Source organism: Chroicocephalus ridibundus, chromosome 7 (assembly GCF_963924245.1).
Source record: "Chroicocephalus ridibundus chromosome 7, bChrRid1.1, whole genome shotgun sequence".
Classification (NCBI taxonomy): Eukaryota; Metazoa; Chordata; class Aves; order Charadriiformes; family Laridae; genus Chroicocephalus; species Chroicocephalus ridibundus.
The window spans coordinates 17,687,864-17,709,808 of record NC_086290.1 but is presented as its reverse complement, the minus strand read 5'-3'; the positions used below and the strand labels follow the sequence as shown (position 1 = coordinate 17,709,808).

The window sequence follows — 21,945 nt, the reverse complement described above, 5'->3', positions numbered from 1 at the left end:
AGGGGGTCCGGGACCCACACACAGACAGCAGCAGCCAACAGCACCCCTGGGGCAGCAGCAGCCCCTGGCACAGAGCCCCCCTTCACATGCACAACAGCCCCCAGAGGCAACAGCCCCTGGGCACAGAGACACCCCGCCGGGAGCTGCAGCCCACCCCAGCAAGGCCCACAGCCCCCCTGGGCATCTGCCCCCACATGGGGTCTATGCCCAGAGCTGGGGGGCAAACTCTTCCCAGGACACCCTGGGCAAGGCTCCCCCCTTGCTCTCTGTGCCTGGGGGGGCTCTCAGCCCCGCAGTGCCCCTCACCCACTGTGCTTCTCCCTGTCCCCCTTTGCTGTGCCAGCCCTGCCCTGCGGGCTCCTTCTAGGGTGGGGACTAAACCCCTGTCGGGGGGCCAGGGGTGACGCCAGCTCAAACCCCCCGGTGCCAGGCATGGGTACCTACTGCCACCCTGCTCCCCGCCACCATCCAGCTTGCTGGATGTCCCCATGGATGCCCAGCTGTCCCCACATCCTTTCCCCCCCTCGCAGCACCCGCTGTCCCTACCTGTGCCACCCCGGGGGGCCTGGGGGGCACCCGCCTCCCCCAGGCCTGGCGTCGGCTCGCACCAAAGTGAAAGTAGGAAGTGATGCTGAGCAGGAGCCTGGGCCTCCCCGCACCCTCCTGGCTCCCGGAGGGGGAGTGTTGGCCCATACACAGGGTGTCCCCAAGCAGCTGGGGGGCATGGGGGAACCGGTGGCAGTGCTTGGGGTAACCCCCTTGCTCTGTGCCACCCTGCAGTGGGTGGCCCTGCGGGCATGGAGACAGCACCCCGCATCGGACGCGGGGGGTGGACAAGGTGTTGGGGGGTGCAGTAGAGCATCACTGCACTGTTTCGGGGGGGGAGGAATGCACATGTGTGTGCACACGTGTGTGTGATTGCATGCGTGTGCAGGCTGCGTGTAGCTGCCAGCCACATACGTGTGGCTGGTGTGGCCGTGGGGCTGAGAGGGCACTCGGGTGTGCGTGCACACACATGCGTGGGTCACACCCCCCCGCCAGCACCGCCTGCCCCCCACCAGGCACCCCACGGGCAGTACACTGACACCCGTGGGGGGGCTGTGCCCCTGCCCACCCCTCACCAGGATGGGTGCCACCCTGGTACCCTGGCTGTGGGGTCCCCTGTCCCTGGCCCAGCCAAGGGCCAGGGAGGGGTTGCTGGGGGCTGGAGGGGGGGTGAGAAGACGCCTGCCTGCCCTTGGCGCGGGTGCAATTCAATTAACGAGGCCTGGCCCTCGTTCAGCGCAGCCAATAAAGCTAATGGCCCTGCACAGGCCTGGCGCTGCCTGGTGGGGGGGGGGTCCGGGGGCCATCTGCTAATTAAATGGAGGTGGGGGACGATGGAGCCAGCGGTGATGTCACCTCCCTGGTGCTTGGGGTGGGGGGGCCATACCCTGGCACCCCCTGCCCGCCAAACCTCTGCCAGCCCAGCAGGGGTGTGGGGGGACAGCTGTGAAGTGTGTGGGACCCCCCCAAAACCCCTGCCCCCTGCACCCCTCCGTGGTGCTGCTGCTCATTAGGAGCCTTCCGGGGGCAAATGCAATTAGTGCCCAGGCCTGGCATGGCTGCTGCCCACGCTTGGCACTGGCAGCTGCCCCATGGGGATGGGTCCTTGCCCCGGCATCACCATGACATTGTGTTGGCATCGGGGGCTGCTGCCACCACCCGCCTTGACACTACCCCGATTGGTGCGGGGGGGTGCGGGGTACCTGGTGCAGCTGCAGGGGGTGCAGCCTGTCCCCCTGCCCTGTGCAAGCCCCATGGTGGGGTGGGGGTGCCCAGGGCCATCTCGGGGTGTCCTGTGGTGAGGGGTTCCCCTGGGTAACACTGTGCCCACAGCATGGGGCATCAGCTGGGCATGGTCTTGAAGAGGGGACCCTGCTGGGGGGGACTGGGGGCAGGGTCCCTGAGTGTGTGCTCAGACTCCTGGGGAGAGGCTCAGTGGGGTGCTGGCGAGGGGCAGAGAGGCAGGGAAGCCCCGCCATGTGCAGTCACTGTCATTTAGGGCTTGGGGTGGGCAGGGGGTGCCGGAGGAAAACTGAGACAGGGTCGGGGGGGGGGCGGGTCGCGGGTTGAGCTGTGATTGAACCCAGGCGTCCGGGTTCCTGCATCCCCAAACCGAAGGGGGCTGGAGGGGGTGGGGGTGGTGGGGCACTGTTAGGGTCCAGCATCCACCCCAGGGGATGCAGTGCCCGGGGGGCAGGCGGGTGAGGCCGGGGGGTGCCGAGCCCCGTGTGCGGGGAGGAGGAGGAGGAGGAGGAGGAGGAGGAGGAGAAGGAGGAGGAGAAGGAGGAGGGGGAGCGTGTCGGAGCTGGCTCCCACCCAAGCACTGCAGGACATGGGCGGGCACGGTGCTCCCTGCCTGGCTGCCAGCGCGCAGGCGACGCTGGGGGGACCGCGGGGGGAAGCGGGGTGGGGGGGACGGGGACAGGACCCGGTGGGACCGCAGCCCCCCGGCCCATCGCCGCACAGCCCCGTGCCCACCGCCGGGCACCTCCTGGGCACTGCCCGGGCACCGGAGCTTGTTGCAGCCGGGGGAGCACGGCTGGGTTTGGCCGCTCCCCCGAGCGTGCTCTGGGCAGGGGTCGGTCCCTGCAGCCCCCCTCCCCGGCCGGGTGACCCCCGGTCGGGGGCACCATGACCCGGTTGAGCTGGTGCTTTGCCACCTTGGTTCGCTGGGGGAAGTCCCTGGTGTCCTGCCTCCTGCCCCTCCGCGCCTGCCGCCACCGGGAGGTAAGCGGGCACCGCCGGGCACGGCGTTAGGGTCAGGGTCTGCGGGGGGTGGGGGGAAGGCACGCAGCTGGGGCGGGCTCCGGGGGTGCCAGGGGGATGGGGGTACGGGCTGGGGCTGGCCCTGCCTGCTGCGGGCAGCGGGGGGTTAAACCGTGCGTATGCATGCCAGGGTGCCGGGCATGTCCTTTGTCCCTCCTTGTGTCCCCCCCAGCGTGGCATTGTGACCCCCCCAGCCTATAACTCGCACCCCCGGGCCCCTGCAGTGCCTGGCTGGAGGGGATCTGCTGTACAGCGTTTCACAGGGAGGGATCTGCTGGGTTCCCTGTGTCCTTACAGAGTCAGTGTAGAGGTGGGGGGTGTCCCAGTGTCCTTACAGCACCCACAACGGGGCGACCCCTGTGTCGAGTGTGAGGGGACCCCTGTGTCCATAAAGCACATGGCAGGAGAGATCCCTGTGCCCATAAAGTGCCCAGCATGGGGGATCCCTGTACCAGTAAGCACCCGGTACTGGGGAGCTCTGTGCCCACAAAGTGCTCAGTCTGTGCGGGATCCCTGTGCCCAAAAAGGTGCCCAGTGTGGGGGACTCCCGTGCCTATAAGCACCCGGCATGGGGCATCCCTGTGCCCATCAGCACCTGGTGTGTGTGGGATCCCTGTGGCAAAGGATTGCCCCGCATGGGGGGGATCCCTGTGCCCATGCAGTGCCCAGTGTGGGGACCCATCCTGTTATGCCGCTCGTGCTGGGGAAACTGAGGCAGGGAGGGGGGAGGCTGGTGGAGGGCATGGGGCTCCACTCACCACCCTCACTTGGTTCCTTAACTTTTGGGAAGCTGCCCCATGCCCGGTGGGGTGGCACAGGCCACTCAGGCTGCACCGTGCCAGCAAAGTGGGTGCCAAAGCCACCACCAGGCAGCGCCTGGGGGAGTGTCACTGCAGGGTGGTGACAGGCCAGTATGTGCCAGGGCAGAGACCCAGTCTGGAGGAGGGAGAGGCCCCTAGCTGCTTGGGGAGCCCAGCGCGTGCCAGGGGCGCAGGACCGTGAGCCGCCGGGGGCACGGGTGGGTGCTCAGGGCTGTGGGTGTGTGGGTGGCACTGGTGAGGTGTGGGGCGGTGGTTGTGCAGTCCCATGTCCATCCCTGTGTCCATGTGACCCTGATGCGGGTGCGAGAACAGGGACTCGTGGGGGTGCGTAACACACGTGTGTGCTTGTGTGTGCGTGTGTTCATGAACGTGCAGATGGGGCTGGGGTGAGAGTGAGCTGCAGCTCGCAGGAGTGTAGGTGCACAGCCGGCCTCGGGGGAGCTGCCATGGGGTGTGTGTCGCTGCGTGGGTGCGTGTCGCTGCGTGGGTGCGTGTACATGCCCCCTAGCACATGCGTGTGCGGTGGGTGCCGTAGCCGTGGGGCTTTACACTGGTGTGAGATGTTAGAGGGGTGTCCCCCAGCCCTTCCTGTGCCCAGACAGGCACCCACACATGCGGGTGCCCACCACCCACGCGTGACGTGGGCTGTATGTGTGGTGTGTGTGAGTGTGCCCCGGCGTGTACGCAGGGGGGGGTGCGTGTGCGACATGTGCGTGTGCCCTGTGCACCCAAGGACAGTGCGGGGACAGCTCTGCTGGAAGCAGGCATGGGGGGCTTGGGGACACCGTGACCCTGGGAGGGGGATGCAGAGGACTCCTGCCAAGGCTGGCCCTGCACTGGGGGTACATGCCTGCACCAGTGGTACCTGGGGAAGGGGTGTCCCTGGGCTAAGTGCCCCCATCTGTGACCCCCTGCTGAGAAAATGAGCCCTAAATGATGCTCACGGGCAGTGTCCCTGCAGCCACCCTGTCCTCATTGCATGACCCTTGTCCCTGCCCTTATGAGGGGCCTGGGCTTGTCTCAGCAGTGAATGGGAGGGGGTGATTTATGGGGGGGTGGGGACACCCCTCTCCATTGGGGCTTTCATTTGTGGGCAGTAACGAGCCTGATTAATGAGGGCTGTAATGCCGGTGTGTGTGTGTGTGTGTGTGTGTGTACACACAGATGGGTGCTCCCCGCCTGTTTGGTGCTGTGAGCAGCATCAGGCCCCCCAGCCTCCCTCTGCCCCTGGCCCTAGCTGGCATGGGGGGTCGGGGGGTGCTGTCCCCATCCTCCCCTGTCCCAGCTGGCACATCCCCAGATATACCTAGAGGTATGTGGTGTACCTCTACCATGGGCCGCGCAGGCACAGCAGAGCAGCGGGGTGGTGGGACACGCATGTTTTGGAGAGAAGGTGCTGCACTTTGCGGGGGTCAGAAGCCACCTCAGCATCTGGGAAGGGCAGACCCCCCTCGATGTCCCACCCTGCCCTTCCTCTCCAGGCTGGTGGCTGCACACAGTGTACAGATGGGAAACTGAGGCACGGGGGGGTGGGGTGGCATTACAGTGCCCGCATCTCCGCCGTGCCCATGTCCCCACGTCCCAGTGCCAGCCGTGGCTCGTCCCGCCAGCGTGTCCTTCCCCCCGGCGCGTCCCCCACCCTGACTCACAGCCTCATGGTCACGGCCAGCTGAGCACAAGTTTCCAGGCCGGAGCCGGAGTCAGCGCTGGCAGGGGCGGGGGGGATGGTGGGAGGGAGCCGGGTGCTGCCCGGCCAGGCACCCCCGGAGGGGCTGGGGCACCCCCTGCCAAATTCATCCCCGCCAGGGCCGCGGGCTGCCAGCCGCTCTCCGTCCCGCCTGGAGGTTGTCCCCCCCTCGCTGAGGCCCCCCAGCTCGGCGCACGGATGTCCGCCGATCCCTCCCCGTCTCCCATCCCGGGACCACCCAGGGGACACGGCTGGGGATGGGGGGGGGACACCCCGCCGCAGGAGCCGCTGGAGGCCGGAGGAGGGATGGGGAAGAGGTGGGTGGCGGGTGCCCCCCGTGTCAGCGGAGGAAATGGATCCCAAATGTTGGGGGGGGGAGGGAGAAGGGGGGGGGTCGGGACGACCCACAGCCTCACTCCGGCCCCTCCAGTCCCGCAGCCCCTCTGCTGGGTGGGGGTCCTGGCCGCCCCCGGAGCCACCGCGGCCGGGTTGTCGGTGGGCGCTGCGGGGTCGGGCCGCCCCCCTTCTCCCCCCGGCTGGGGGGGGCGGTGTGGGCCCGGGGCGGGGCTGGCGGGCGGGCGGAGCGAGGGGGCCGGGGGGGGGGTCGGCCGGCCACGGGGCCGCGCCGCGGGCAGCATGACCGGGCTCTGCCTCTCCTGCCTGCTCTGGGTACGGCCCGCGCCGGGGGGGTACCGGGGGGGCACCGGGGGGAGCGGGACAGCAGCGCGGGGGGGCCCCGCAGCGGGGTCTCCGAGCGGGGCTGGTCCCGGGAGCGGGCGATGGATGGGAGCTGGTGGCGGGGGGGGACCGGACGGAGCGGGGGTTTTTGCATCGGGACAGGGGTACTGGGAGCCGGGGGAGCCGGCGGTGTGGGACCGGCACCGGCTCTAGGGGAACAGAGACACAGCGGAGACCGTCAGGGACGGCTGGACACTGGGGCGGGACTTGGGGGGACCGGACCGGACCGGGAGCGGGGCCGGGAGGAGCCCCGGGGATCGGGGGGCGTGGAGCGGGACCCAGCCCGGGAGAGCTGCGTCGCTGGGCAGCGGGATGGGGGGTGCAGGAAGGGGGGACTGGGATGGGATGCGGGACAGGGACTGAGGGGGGGGATGTGTGTGTACCTATGGAGGGGGTGTGGGGTTGAGGATAGGGAGGGTGGGGACGCCCCCACCATTCCCCACGTCAAGGCTCTGCTGCCCCACTGGAGGGGAGAGAAACTGGGTAGACTGGGGGGGATCTAGTTTATGGGGGGGTTGGGGGCACGGCCTTCCCTCCCGAGTCACCAAGGTGAGCGGTGGGGTGCAAGGCACTGGGTGGCCCTGAGCCCACAGTGCTGGACCCAACTGTCCTGGTCCTGTTGTCGTCGTCCCCCCCCCTCCCCAGCCTAAGCTTTGCAGCCTCAGGGGAACTGGGTGTCCCAGTTCCCCCACCCCCCCGCACCTCTCTGCAGTGCTGGGCAATGAACCCAGGCCTCCCAGCTCCTGATTAATCTGGCATCTCTCCCCGGTGCCTCTTCCAGCCCAGGACACCTGGGTCCCCTTCCAGCCTCCTTTGGTGTGTGTGTTTTGGGGCCCATGGCCAGGGATACCTGTGCCCCCCCCCCCCCGCACTGTGTGTGGGGAGGCCCCTGGAGGTGGGTACCCATGGGTGGGTACCTAGATGGCGTCCCCAAGAGGCCCCCCAGCCCTCCCATGCATCCCCCCAGCAGTTCCCAGCCCTGGGGGCAGGGAGGCTAACTGGGATCCTGCCAGTGTGGAGCTGGGACAGGGTCGTTTCGTGGGAGGGGCTGGTTCCCGGGCTGGCAGGGTGTCACTGTGTGGGCAGGGTGCCCCCCCCCCAGCTAACAGGGAGGTGGGGACATAAAGCCGGGTGCTGCGTTGGCAGCCCCCTGGCATGGGGATGATGTTGGCAACAGCACAAGCAGAGGGGACTCTGTGGGGTGGGAAACAGTGGGGGGGCAGCTCTTACCCTAGTGAGAATAATTGCCGTTAATGAAGCAGGCCCATGCTAACATGTGGGGCCAGGGCAGGGTGGGGGGGGGTGTGTGCGTGGGAGACGTGTCGGCATCCCTGAGCATCCCGGCTGGGTCCCTGGGAGCAGGGGGCAAAGCCTCTTCCCGGGGCACCCCGCAGCAAAGATGCTGCTTTGCATATGCAAACAAGCTCATGGCATCGCTAGGCCTTGCTGTCACCCAGCAACTGCGACGTGGGAGCCCCCAGCCCGGGGGAGCTTTTCCCACGGCTGCCGGATGGGTGACTATATGCCTGTGCACACGCGTGTGCATGTGTGTTTGTACAGCCCCGTCCCTCGAAGGGTGGCACAAACACCGGGGGACCAGCGAGTGGCCTTGTGGGAGCAGGTGCCCAGGGAAGAGGGGCTTGCACACGCGTGTACAGACACACGCGTGCACACAATTGCACATGGACCCGCACGTGGGAACACGGAAATGTGCCCACGCGTCTGCTGCTGCTGTGGCTGGTGGGGATGTGCACGCTCGCAGGCATGCGTGTGCAGGCAGCGACCTGACACACGCGCAGCCTCACGGCCCCGGGGGTGTTTGCACGCACGCAGTGCCCGTGTGCAGCCCTTCTGCCCGTCCATGTGTGCAGCAGGGAAACTGAGGCAGGGAGGGTTTTTTTCGCGGGGGGGGGGGGTACCCGGCACCCCAACACTTTGGCACCCCCCCAGCTCTGTCACAGTGCCGAGGCTGGAGGAGAGCAGGGCGCTCGGGCGAGGCGCAGAGGGGGGGGCCGCCGGGCCTCTGCTTAATCTCATTAGTCTTGGCATGAAAAGGTGGATTTACGGGGGCTCATGTCTTCATCTGGCGGCGGGTGGGTAGGCAGAGCTGGTGCGCTGCCAGGGGTTAGCTTCCCCCCCCACCCCTGCCGAAAACAACCGGGGGGGTGTCAGGAGGGGTGCTGGCTGCCTGCAGCTGTGCCAGGACCCCCCCTCTGCCCTCCACCCCTGTGTGTGAGCACACGCACACGCTTGCACGCTCACACCACGGTGCCTGCATGCGTTTGGATCTGTGGGCTACGCCAGGCAGGGTGGGCATGGCCCCTCATGCTCATGGGGGCACTGCACCCCCGATGCCCCCCACCCCTGCCCTGCCCGCACCCCAAAACACGGTGTGACACTGAGTGACACTCTTCTGGCAGTGCCTGCACGGACCTGGGTGTGTGCATGTGCGTTTGCACACGTATCTGCGTATTCCCACGTGTGCATGCACGCACACGTTCACATATGTGCATTCACGTGTGCTCACATGCACACATGTTTTCACACACATATGGACATACAAGCATGTTGCCCCCCCCCCATGCATGCAGACACACGTGCTTGTGCCTGCGGACACGTGTGCACAGAAACGCTTGTGCATGGGCACGCAGTGACGGGGACACGCGTGCGAATGCACCAGCGCGCCAGGAGGCACAACTGCACACATGTCTGTGCACACACATGCGTGTACATGCACACGTCTGCACACACACGTCTGTGCACGCTCATGCATGTGCATGCACACACATCTGTGCACACACACGTGTACATGCACACACGCATCTGTGCACAGACACGCACGTTGGCGTGCACACACACGCCTCTGTGCACACATACACATCTCTGCACATACACGTGCATGTACACACACACACATTCATCTGTGTGCACACACGTGCATGCGCGCACACGTTTGTGCACATACGCACACGTCTGTGTGCACGCCCCCACACGTCTGTGCACACACACACACACGCGCATGCACACACGCATCTGTGCACAGACACACGCATCTGTGCACACACGCGTCTACGCGCGCACACACACCCCTGTGCGCACATACACGCATATACGTACACACGCATCTGTGCACACACACACACATATACGTACACACGCCTCTGTGCACACACACACACGTACGTGTCCACATGCTCACACCCCTGTGGTCATGTGTGCGCGCACATCGTGTGTATACACACCCCTCCCACATGCCCCCCCGTGCGTCGCACACCGCCAGGGGGCGCCAGAGACTATTTAAAGGGTCCGCCGCGGCGGGGGGTGGGGAGGGGTGGGGGGTGTTGCACCGCCCCCTGCCCAGCCGGGCAGAAGTCGGGGGTCCGTCCCCCCCCACGCCATGCCCGCCTTCCCACGGCCCTGCCACAGAGAGCCACGGCCCCAGCTGATGGGGTGTGTGTGTGGGGGACGCGTGTATCCACGTGGGGAAACTGAGGCAGGGCAGGGCTGGGTGCCCCGCTCTCCCTGCCACCTCGCTCCCGCTGACAAAACCCTGTGTGTGTGTGTCCCCCCTCCCCAGCCCCAGGACCTGGAGGCCCCCCCAGCACACGCTTTCAAGATGACGAGCTTCAAGAAGGTGAAGGCATGCGGGATCTGCCGGCAGGCCATCACGCGCCAGGGCAGCACCTGCCGAGGTGAGCCGGGGGTGTGGGCACACGCGTGTGCCATGGGTTGGGGGGGGGCGGGAGGACGGTGCACGTGCTGGCACGGAGCTGCCCTCCTTGCACCGGTGCTTGTGCAGCAGGCCGCCAGTGAGCGTGCGTGGTCGTGAAGGCGCTTGTGTGTGTACGAGAGGCGTCAAAGCCCGTGAGTGCCCGCGCCTGTGTGTGTGTGTGTGTCAGCGTGTGCAGGCGTGTGTGTCCCTGCGTGCGCACGAGGATGGGGACACGTGCCTGTGCCAGCCTGTGGGTGTGCAGGGGCCTGCGGGGACACCTTTGCGGTGGGGAGGGTGGCTGGGAGGAGGGCGGCACGTGGAGGCAGGCGCCTGTGTGCATGTGGCCGCTTGTCAGCTGCACACGCGTGTGCCACGGTCGCCGCACGCGTGTGCGCAGGCACGCGGGTCTGTGCGCAGGGGCGGGTGCCCACGGTGGCCGGTGGGACACGGGCAATGCCGCGGCCACTCGCACGTGTGCGGCGCTACCCAGCCCCGTGCGAGGGGCGGCGGGCGGAAACGCGGGAACAATGTGGCTTCCTGCACCTCGGGAAACAGCCCCCGGGGCGGGGGGGGGGAAACAGGGCCTGGGGGTGGCCGTGGCCAGGGCCACGCCACATGGGGGACACCCATGTTCCCTGGGGAGGGGACCATGTGGCTTTGCAGGGCTGCCCGGGCAGCATGGCAGTGCCATGTATAAGTGCGTGTTCCCAGCAGCAGCAGACAGTCGGACACATGGATGCGTGTCCTCTGCTGGGGACCGGTGAGCGTGCACCAGGATCGTGTGGGCAGGCGGGGGCATGGGCGCTGGCAGCACCCCAGTGGCACGCTCATGCATGCCAGTGCACGTGCGGGGCCTCATGAGACGTGTCCGTGCGTGGCCTCCCTTCACGCCGAGCAGCCCCGGGCACTGGGGATTGCACGCCTGCACGCTCCCTGGCACGTTGGCACCATTGGGGAACGGCGCGTGTGCGTGGGGCATGTGCCCAAGCCCCGCAGGCGTGTGTACGTGGTGCCGTGCTGTGCCAGTGCCACTCGGTGCGTATGGATGCGCATGTGCCAGGCGTGGACATCCGTGTGCATGTCCCGGCAGCCGAGGTGCTCCATGCTCCGCAGCGCTGGGTGCCACCCTCCATCCTGCCCCCCATGCGGGGTGCTCACGGGCTGCCCCATGCCAATGTCCCCCGTCCTGCCCTCACTAACCCTGTGTCCCCTCTCCCTCCTGCAGGCTGCAAGCTCTCCTGCCACACCAAGTGCCAAGCCAAGGTAAGGCCGGCGCCCTGAGTCGTGCCCATCCCTATCCGGGGGTCACTGGGGACTTGGAGGGTGGATGCCACAGTCTGTGCCAACTGAGCCCACTGGATGGGCACCCAGATGGGCTGTGGGCTGGTCGTGGTGGCACTGCTATCACTGGTGGGTGAGGCTGGCAGTGCCACCCTGCTGCTGGGGTGCACGTGCCTGTCCGGGTACAGGGCTGAGTTTTGGGGGGCAGCCCTGCTCAGAGGGGGCTGGCGGGGGTCAGTGCCCCGCTGCCCAGAGTGGGGTGCCCTTTGCCAGGGTGGGTGCTGCTGCACGTGGGTGCCATGCGCCGCATCCAAGCGCTGCCGGTGGCACACGTGCCAGCTGGGCACCTCTCCCGATACCCAGCACCACCGGGGGCGGATCTGGCTGGCAGGAGGGAGTGGAGCTGAGGATGTCCAGTGGTGATATCCGTCTGTCCGGCTGCCGCGCCAGTGGAGGGGAACCCTACGGCAACCCAGGTTCTCCAGCGAGCTGGAGGTGGGCACGGCGCCCACTGTGGTGCTGCCGGGGCAGGGGAGGTTGCATGTTCCTGAATCCCCGAGGAAGCATGCGTGCCAGCCGGCTCTGGGGCTGGCATCTCCGGTGGGAAGAGGCTGGCACGCCCTAGGCGGGCAGCGTAGGCTGGGACGTGCCCATGCCTGTGCCCGTGCCCATGCCTGGCTGGGCAGGGAGGGAGAGGAAGGGCCTGAGGGGGCCTGTGCCGGGGGCCCGGCACGCGTCGGGCATCGCAGTGTGCCGCAGCGTGGGTGGCATCGTGGGGAAGGCATTGGGAGCAGCCGTGGCATCGGGCCCTGGCCGGAGGGTGGAAGGAGGTGGAGGCTGCAGGGACACCCTGGGGACGTGCCCGGCACCCTGGGCCCTGAGCGGGCAAGGCAGAGGTGGCCGGGGGGCTTGGTGGGGCTGTGCCACCCTGGGAACCCTGTGCCATCCTAGGACCCTGTGCCACCCTGGGAACCCCATGCCGTTGTGGGGACCCTTTGCCATCCCTGTGCCAGCCTCAGGACCCTGTGCCAGCCTCAGAACCCTCTTCCAAAGGCGCCTGGGGGCTGTGGCCAGAGGGGGCGGCTTTGCCTCAATGCCGGGGTGCTGCGGGGAGAGGTGAAGGGGACACGGGGTGAGGGGATGCCCGCAGTACGGCAGGCGGTGGCGGGGAGCATCTGCCAGTGGTTTCCAGGCAGGAGGGAGTGTCGGGAAGCGCGTGTGTTTGGGCGTGTGCCCAGTGGGGATTCTCTGATGTCTGATATGGGGTTGTGCACTAAGGGGGGGTGTGTGTCACACGAGGGTCCCAGCATCTGAGTAGGCTGCGCGCAGGAGCAGCCCGTGGCTCGCTCCCGCAGCCGGCTGCATTTCATTAGCCTCCGTCACCCTTCCCACGCTCGCTGGAAGCTGGAGCCGCCTCAGTGGGGCCGGCTAGCCGAGGGGTGTGCTGCTGGGGGGGTGCGTGCATGGGGCCAGGGCCAGGGGCCTTCTGCAGAGCTCCTTTGGGCCAGCGCCCAGGGAGGGGCTCCTCCGGCCGGGCAAGCGGCCAGCTGACTCACACGCCGGCTTGTTATTGTAGGGTCTACAGGGAGGGCGGCGTGTGGGGAGGGGGCTTGGCACAGAGCAAAAACAGCCTCTTGTTCTACCTGAAGCCCCTCGTGTTTAACCCCTGCACCCCCAGGATACTTTGGAGTGGGAAGATGGGCTCACCCCCAAAATGCTGGCAGCTGCACCCCCCAGCGCTTCCTCCTCCTGCCCTGGAGAGGCTGATGAGGTCCCAGTGTCCCCCCTCTGGTGGCTCCTGTCCCTGGAACCAGTCCCACAGGAGCTATATTGGCAGCATCTTCCCCTTGGTCCCCCTATTTACCCCCTTGGGACCTACTCTGACCCCTTGTTCTGCCCCCCAGGCTGCCTCCCAGCAGAGCCAATTCCTGGCCAGCTGCCTCCTGACCCAGTTGGGGGGGAAAACCCCAGTTAAAACCCCCAAATGGACTGGGTAGGGTGGGAGGGGGGAGAAATAGGGGTGTGGGTAGCGGGGCTGGCAGGGTGTGAAGGGTTGTGCTGAAGGTGATGGATGTGGGGTACCAGGAGATATCATGGATGTGATGGGGATATGGGGGGGGACAACACTGGGGTGTATGTGGGCCTGTCAGGGAGGTGTGGACGTGCTGGGGACTGCCGTGTCCCCAGAGAGGTGGCGAGGTGGTGAGCGGGCAGAGCTGTGCCCTGGCAGTGATCTGCACCCCTCGAGGTCCCCCCCTGCCCTGAGGCACATCGAGGTGCCCCGTGGTGGCAGCGATGCTGGCGGGGTGCCCAGCGCCCGTGGGCGGCTCTGGGGGGGCCGGGGCAGCCGCACACGCATCAGCTAGGAAGCACGACGCCGTTCCCATGCCCATGTAAGGCCCTTCTCGCGCCCGGCCCCTCCGCTCAGGGATTTTTCCTCGCTTAGCAAACCTCCCTCCCTCCCTCCAAGGGGGGATGGACAGATGGATGGACTCTGGTGTGTATCTGACCCCCCCAGCCTCCCCCCTCCCTCCCTCCCTCCTTCCCCACACCAAAACTGATTGCCCAAAGCATGAGGTTGTAGTTTCCTTTGATAAGTGGGGAAACTGAGTCATAGAGCCCTTCACCGGGGGCAGCTGGAGGTGGGGGACATGTCACGGGGTGCAGTGCTTTCTGTGGCAGTGGGGAGCCCGTGTGTTGGCACGTGCCGGTCGTGGCACAGACAGGATCTGGTGGTGACCCTGCCCTCCTCCCCAGGACGGAGGGATGAGCCCGAGGATGCTCTGGGCAGTGGGGCCATGCAGGTGTGTCCCAAATCACGGAGCAAGGGAGATGCTGGGAGCGTCCCCATCCCCGAGATGTGCTCGCTCTGGCTGGGGTTGGATTTTGCCATGATGCTGCTTGGAGAGGCTGAAAAAAGGTGGGAGATGATGCTTCTCCCCATGGCATGAGCCGGCCTGGTGATGGCTGGTTTGGCTGGGGGAAGGAGAGCTCTGCGGCGTTTGGCTGCCGAATCGGCTGGCGATGGCCAGCGGGTGGTTCTGGGAAGTGGCGGCAGCGCCAGCCCCTGGTCCTGGAGAGGCTCCAGCCTGCCCCACTCAACTTGTGCCACACTGGCGCCCACAGGTCCCGGGGGAGTGCGGGGTGCTGGCTTGTGCCAAGAGGGGAAACTGAGGCACGGCACATCACATGGGGCCAAGGTGTCTGGGGGCTGCCTCATTCCCCGCTGACACCCCCTGGGGAGCCGGCAGCGGGCGCTGAAGCCGCGCTGGGCTGTGGGACCCTGTGTGTGAGTACGTGTGTGTCCGTGCATGTGAACACTTGTGTGTGAGTGTGCACCCATGTGCCTGAACACGAGCGTGTTTGCGCGACCATGCGTGTGCCCACGTGTGCGTGATCACGCGTGCACACGGATGCATGCGTGTGCCCGTGAGCCTGCCGGGGAGCGTGCACGCGTGCGAGAACACCCATCCGTGTGCACAAGCGTGCTCGCACACGGGCGGGCGGTCACACGCGTGTGCTCCCAGCTCGGTGCCATCCGTCCCCGCTGGCCTCGCGCCAGGCCCGGCTTGTTTTTCGAGTGCCCCCCTGCGAAGGGACGCCGTGGGGCCGGGGTGGGGGGGGAGTTTGTCCATCATTAAACCAGGGGCTGGAGTGGGGCCAGGGCCGGGCAGCGAGGCGCATCCTGGCCAGAGCAATTGCTCCCAGCACCCGCGGGGCTGACGGGCCTTTGGTGGGGGGGACGCAGTGGGACCTGTGCTGGGGCACACGGTGCTGGTGGAGGGGACGTGCATCTCCTGACCTCAGCTGGTGCTGGGGACCACCCCTGCCGGCAAAGCAAGTCAGGAGGGGAAACTGAGGCAGGGAACCTTCTGGGCAGGCTTGACTCGTGGTGATGGGCACCCCGCAGCTGTACTGTCGCTGGGGGCTCTGAGCAGTGCTGGGGGGCATGGCCAGGCTGTGCATCACGGGCTGCCTGTGGCTGTGCCAGACGTGGTGGCTGCAGGGAGGGGACATCCGTGTCCCAGCTGCTGCAGGCTCATGCTAGGGGACGTGTGGCTCATGCTAGGGGACGTGTGGCTGTCCCGTCCCGGCTCACCGCTCCAGCCACTGCGACCTGCTGCCTCCTCCCTGCGCAGCGGAGGGGATGACGTGCCGGTCACACGGGGAGCTGCCCGTCCCATAACTGTCCCCGATGCCCCATTAAAAGCCACCCCCCACAGTGTTTCGGGACAGCTAATTAACAACACCCCTGTTCTCCACAACAGAGCGGGTGGCGGGGGCTGGGGGGGAAGGAATGCCGCAGGAATGTGTCCTTGGCCCTGGCACGGGCCCAGCCAGGGTGGCGGGACAGGGGGCTGCGGGGGTCAGCCCTGCTCCGGTGCGGTACCAGGTCGTGTTTGTGCAGCATGTTCTGGAGGGGGTTCTGGGTTGTTTTTTTTTCCTCCTCCTTTCCTTTTTCCCCTTCTTTACGTCACCGCCCAAATATTCGTCCTCTCTCAGCTCCTGGGGGGGGGGAGTCGGCTCGGCTGCTTGGAGGAGCTGGGGCCCTTCTCTGCACCCTCCGGGTGCTGCCGCACGCAGGGAGGGTGGGCAGGGCAGCGGGGATGCTGAGACCGCCCACGTTCGCTGCACTGGTGAGGGCTGGCCAGGGGCTGGCCTGGGAGGTGTCAGCCGAGGCAGGGGCGACCACCAGCTTCCCTCCTCGGGGGCTTCCAGGCCTGGATCCAGCCCCCCAGGTCTGCAGAGGGGCTCCTGCGGGGCATCGTTGCCTCATTTCCCATCGATTTTCTCCCTTCCCAGACCACTTTGCATCCCCCATGGCCACCCCTCCTGAGACCTGTCCCAGGAAGGGTGCTGGGTCCTCAGGGACCCCCAGCTCCCTCTGAGGGGTGGCACTGACCCCAAACCAGCTGAACGGTCTGGCTCAAGAGGGGCTCTACAGACCCTACACTGGGGCTTCATCTCCTCCCACATGCTTTGCCCTCTGGAGATGACCCGCCCCAGTGTTTGGTCCCCAGTTCCACTTCTTCCTGTGACATCTGGGGTGGTGATGCTCAAGGGAGCTTGTTTTGGGTCGTGGAGGAGCTGGTTTAGGTGGGGGGTAGTTTCTCAGGGGGGGCTGGGGGGACCCCGCTGTGTGCAGGGGCCACTTGGCCAACGGCTGGGCCCACTCCCACCCACACAGTGACCTGATGGCTCTAGGAGGTATTTGGTGGCTGGAGTTCAGGAGCATTGTCAGGACTTCTGTGTCAATGTCCTGTGAAGGGGACACGTCACCTTCCCAAGGGACAGCTCCCGTCACCTCCCCGGGGACAGGGATGTGGTGTCAGTGCCCTTCCCTCACCCACTCATCCATCCCGCTTGGCTGCTGACGCTTTCCCATCTGGCCCTGGCTCTTCTGCTGCTGGTGTTTCCCAGGATCTGGGAGCCGTCCCACAACCACTTCCTGAGGAGCTGGGGCTGGGGGGTTCGTGTGGGAATCTGTAATGGAGCTGAGCTGGGGTCTGTGCCCAGCTGCCCTGGCACATGGCGTTCATTGCCCCTCCATCCTGGTTTCAGTGCTCCCCTCTTTTTGGGACGCCTGCTTTTTGGGGGCTGTGGTGCTGGGGGTGGTCGTTTGGGGGGGCCAATGGATTCTGGTTGTGGTGGGGTTTGCCCTCTCAGCAGTGGCTGTCGGGGTCCAGCCCTGTGCCCTTGGGTGCCAGGGAGGGCAGTGAGGTTGGCGCTTGCTCATGAGGGGGGCAAGGAGGTGCCCCCAGGGATTTTGGGGCTCCAGTGCTTTGTCCTCGGCAGCGGGCAGGATCTGCCGGTGCCTCTTGATGCTTGGCTGCTGGGGAAACTGAGGCACGGAGGAGCTGGGCAGGATCTGTGGGATCTCAAGTGGGATTGAACTCACAGGGGTGATGCATTTTACAGGGGTCTTGGAGGAATGCAGAGAGAGAGACCCTTGCTGCCACCCCATCCCCGGTGACTTTTGTGGGGGGTGGTGAGGCAGGAGGGGTCCCCGGGGTCCTGCCCTGCGCCGGCAAGAGCCAGCCCCAGCCTTTTGGCTGAGCCCACGGCGTGAGGACGGAAATGCAAACAGGAACGGGGAGGCGTTGGGCGAGAAAATGTCAACAGCACTGGGCCGGGTGCCTGGCTTGCTGCCTCCCCGTCCGGCTTGCCGCTCTGTGGGCCACCACTGGGCAGGCTCCCCCCGTCCCACATTTCTGGGGGCTTCCCCTCTTCATTCCCAGGTCTCCTGGCACTGAGCACTTGCTCAAGCAGCAGGGCCAGGACTGGTCTGTCCCAGGGGTGGCCAGGGAGAGCGGGGCTTCATCCATTGCCACACAGAGCCCCTGAGGAGGAGGAAGGGAGATGGGAGGAAGGTGAGGGAGATGCTGGGCACACCCTGGGTTTGGGACAGGCGGGCGGGGAGGACAGCTGGGGCGTTTCCAGCATTTTGGCTTTGCTTTTTAATTGGGGGGTGGGCTGGTAAATCTTCGCACCCCCCCAACACTGAGGGTGTGGGGCACCCAAGGACCCTTAACGGGGCATCCCGTCCCATGTGTGGCAGGGGGACACCGAGCTGTGCCAGGGGGTGCTGAGGAGATAAAGGCCCCAAGAAGGGCCCCACACCTCGGTCCCTGCCACCCCCCCCCCCCGCCCCCGCCAAGGGCACGGGGACGCCGGTGGCGTCACGCGGGGCGATAAGGCCCCGACCCTGCTGCGCCCCGCCGCCCGCCGCGGCCCCTCGGCACGGGGTGCGAGGTGTTTGCAGGGGGAGGCAGCAGAGGTGGTGGTGGGGGGATTTTTTGGGCGGGGGGGGTGTGTGTCAGCCCACTTGCCAGCACCCCTCGCCCAGGGCCAGCTGCCCGAGCTGGGCTCCTGGTTGCCTTTAAGGGTGTTTTTGGGGGAGGTGAGGGGAGCGGAGCGGGGCTGGACTTGGAGCGCGCAGTGCAGCTGGGGAGAGAGGGAAGAGGAGAAGAAAGAGGGAGAAGGAGCGAGAGGAGGGAGGGGAGCGGTGGAAAAAGCCGCCTGGGACCCCCTTCCTCCCCAGGGCCGGGGCCGGCGCCCCCGGGCTCCCCAGCCCCCGGCCGCCGCGGGGGTGCGGAGGGGAGCGGGGGCCGGCGGGACCCCCCTGCGCCCCGCCATCGCCGGGGTCCCGCTTGCGGGGAGCGAAACCCTTCGGCTCTCCCCCTCCTTCCCTCCCCTCCCTCCTCCCTCCCTCCTTCCTTCCTTCCTTCTCCAGGCTTGGCCCGGGGAGGGAGGGGGGCTCTGCCTGCAGTCTGCCTTCACGCCTGCCCGCCCGGGCGACGCCGGGCTCCCGCCTGCCCCCCTCCCAGCCGCCCCCCAGCCGCTCCCCGGCCGCCCCCCGCGCCCCCCGGGCCAGGTGAGGCTGCGCTGCCGTCCCTTTCGGATGTAGGCAGGCGAGACCCCGGATGGATTTCGGGAGCGTCATGAACCAGGTACGGGCGGGCTGCGAGGGCACGGGGGTCCCCATTCCCCCCACCCACCCTCGAGGAGGGAGTGGGGGGGATGCTGTGGGGGGGTGGCATCTCGTCAGGGGGCCGGGGGCCACGCGTGACATCCGAGCGGTGATGGGGTGGTGCGTGATTGGGGGGGTGTTTCCCCCTGCCCCGTGTTGGGAGGTCCCCAGTCGTCGGTCCCCGTTGGGGGTCTCGGGGTGCAGGAGCGTTTGGAGGGGGCAATGTGGCGCTCACAGGGAGAAGAATTTGGGAAGGGGGTGAAGGCTGGTTTGCTGCCGGCTGGGAGTTGTGAGCAGCTCGAGGGGGGGGGGGCTGTGCCCCCGTGCCCACCTCCCCAAGGCGGTGACCCGCAGGGTGTCCCGGAGGGGGACACAGAGGCGCTGGGGTCTGCGTCCTCTCCGAAGTGCGTAGGGACATGTCCCTGGGGAGCAAGGGCTGCGCGGGAAAGCGGGGTCCTCCCCCGGCACCCCGCTCCCACCCCGCGGCCGGGGGAGGGGGAGATGCCGGGCGGGTGCCTGTCACCCCCGGGGTGGGGGACACGGGAGGGGCAGCCCCTGGGCCCGGGACACCCTGGCAGCCCACGGGTTAACCCCCCCTCCCCGGTCCCGCCGCGGGACCGTCAATGGTTAAACCCCGGGTTAATGAGTGGCGAGGAGCCCGGCAGCCCCGGCGGGTGCCACCCCCACCCCACCAACCCCCCCCTCCCGAGAAGGGACCCCCGGCCCCTCGGAGCCGCCGGGCCCGCAGAGGGTTAAATCCGGCAGGGCAGGTCCCGGCGCAGATGTTTTTGGGCTGTGCTCCTGGGAGAGGAAACGGCCGAGCGAGGCATCAGCCCTCTACGGTTTTAAGGGGAAAACAAGAAAAAAAGAGAACTGCTGCGTTCCCGGGGCACCCGCCGCCGATCGTGCTCGGCATCGGGGTCAGCCCCCGGTGCGGGACCTGTGACCCCGCCCTGGGTGCTGGGGGGTGGCTGGCAGGGACAGGGGGGTGACAGTGGCTGCGCCCCCCTCCAGTCCTTATGGAGGGTGCTGGGGTGGCATCTGCTACACGACGAGTTTGGGCGTGCTGGGGGATGCCCAAGCAGGCACCCCGTGTCCCTACAGCGTGGTGGCAGTGGGAGGGCTGCGTGCGTCCTGCCTGGAGCCTGAAGCCATCCTTCGGGGTGACACCCCCGGGGAGGGTGAGTCAGAAGAAAACGAGCCCCATGCCTGTGCGCTTTTTAACAAAGCTTCTCGATTAGTGATCCCACTGGCCCCTGTTTTGGGAAGGCCAGGGCTGGTGGTACCCAGCAGGGCTGCTGCCCCCTCCTCCCGGGGCAGAGTGCTATGCCTTGGCCCTCCCCACGCCCCCCTTTTGGGGTCCCGAGCAGAGGGGTCTGTTTGCACTCTGGCTTGTTTGTGGGGGGGCTGCCAGAGCAGAGCTGTGCCCTGCCCTGGGCCACCCTCCTGCTTGCTTTGCCACCGTTCTGTGCCTGGCCTCCTGCAGCCCATCCCCGGGGCATCCCGTCACGGTGCTGGCAGCCCCCCATCAGGATGCCGCAGCCCCCCATCAGCACCGGAGCCGCGCCACTGGGTGTTGGGGTGCAGGGAGAAGAGCAGCTCCATGGCACGGCCCTTGGTCATGGAGGAGTGTCTGTGTCCCTGCTCCCCCTCCTGTTCCCCACACCCCCTTGACCTCATAGTTGGGGGACACCAGTTTAGGGGGTGCTGCTTGGTGGTTCAGCTTCACTGCGGTGTCTTCAGCTTCGTCCCATGGGATGATCCTGGTCTCCATCTGCTTGGGGCTTTCCCCCATGAGGGGGTGGGTGCTGGGGGGCACAGACCCCCTGGGGCATCCAGGGTTTATTTTGGCACCTTTACCACCCCTTGAGGTGAGTTATGGCCCCCCTGGGGGCTGATGGTTGCCGCTGATGCCATGGGGCAGCCCAAAGCCGGCAGTGGGATCTCTGTGCTGTGCTGTGCTGGGATGGGGCTTGTTTGGTGGTCCACCAGCATGGGGCAGAGGGTATCTGTGGGGCAGGGTCCCACACAAGGCTTGCTATGGGGCCCAGGCAGCCAAACTGGCGTCTGATGGGCCCCCGTGCTGGCCAGTCCCACAGGAGTACCCATGCTCCAACCGATCCCATGTCACAATCCATTTGTTGACCGGTCCCATGTGAGAATCTGTGCGCTGACCAATCCTGTGCTGGAATCCCTGCTCTGGCCAATCCCATGTGAGAATCACTGCTCTGACCAATCCCATGTCAGAATCCATGTATTGACCAATCCCCTGTGAGAGTCTGTGCACTGACTAATCCCATCTAAGAATCCATGCACTGACCAATCCCAGGTGAGAATCCAGGCACTGACCAATCCCAGGTGGGAATCCAGTTTCTGACCAATCCATGTAAGAATCCATGCACTGACCAATCCCGTGGGAGAACCTGTGCATGGACCAATCCTGGCGAACCCCCCTGCAGCAGACTGTGTCCCAGCCAATCCCAATGTGACTACTCCTGGTGCGGGATCTACTCCCCAGCCAATCCCTGTGGCCGGTTTGGGGCCAGGGGGACCCCCATGCCCTCCCGTGGGGCAGGAGGGCAGTGACTCCATCCCTTTCCTTGGGGCAGGCTGGTTGTGGGGTCCCCGTGGGACTAGGGTATCCCCGCCATGGGGTGGCAGCAGGGCATGGCCGGGACTGTGGGGCTGGTGCCAGGCAGGCGATGGCCCGCAGGGCCGGATCCAGACCCGCTGCCTGCAGATGTTGCCTTTTTAGGCACTGGAGCACTGCATGTCCCTGCCCGTGGCCGGCCCCGTGCCGAGCCAGCGCCTGCTGGCAGAGCGGGGCCAGCCCCTGTCCTGGGCATGTGGAGGCCCTGTCCCCCTCCTGACTCCCAAACCTCCTCTTTTTCCCCCAAACAGGCCTGGAGACCCTACTTTCTCCCCCTTCCCCTAGTCGGCACTTGGTAACCCTGGGGTGATTGCTCAAACCGCCCTGGAGCTAGGACCTGCCCTTATTTGGGTTGAAACCAGGGCTATTTTGGTGCCGCTGCCTCCATCGCAACCCCTTGCAACTTCCCTGTGTGTTGCCTTCTCCATCCCATCCCGTCTCCCCTTGCTGGGGCTGCTGGCCTTGCCAGCCATGGGCTGCTGGGGGCTGTCACCCTCCCGGCCGTGTCGTGGGTCCTGGGGTGTGCTGGGGTGCTGGTGGTGGCCCCCGGGGCTACTGCGGGGTGGAGCGGCTGGTGTCCCCCACGTATCTCAGTCTCAATCTGCAGGGCTGGGCGCACCAGGTGACCTCTGTCCTGGCTCTGCTGCCGCCTTCCTGGCGGGGATGGGTCATAAGGTGGCTCCCTGGGGACAGACCGGTGAGGGAGACAGAGGGGATGGTGTCCATCCTAGCTGGGCGTCATGCCCAGGACAGTGGTAGCTCTTTGTCGTGTGG

The 21,945-nt window shown here is 66.8% G+C and overlaps 1 protein-coding gene across 14 annotated transcripts in view; it reads left to right on the top strand.

Annotated features, from left to right (window-relative positions):
• Positions 1-5,923: 5,923 nt before the first annotated feature.
• TNS1 (tensin 1) overlaps positions 5,924-21,945 on the top strand; it is a 67,871-nt gene continuing 51,849 nt past the window's right edge. For 4 of the 14 annotated variants that reach the window (XM_063341738.1, XM_063341729.1, XM_063341730.1 and 1 more), the window contains exons 1-2: positions 9,654-9,749; positions 10,995-11,032. In XM_063341738.1, the coding sequence (XP_063197808.1) occupies positions 9,674-9,749; positions 10,995-11,032 (114 nt within the window). In that variant the 5' untranslated portion in view covers positions 9,654-9,673. Of the gene's footprint in view, positions 5,989-9,634; positions 9,750-10,994; positions 11,033-17,873; positions 18,502-21,945 lie in introns of those variants that run through there. The other 10 variants (XM_063341739.1, XM_063341727.1, XM_063341725.1 and 7 more) reach the window with 6 other exon arrangements.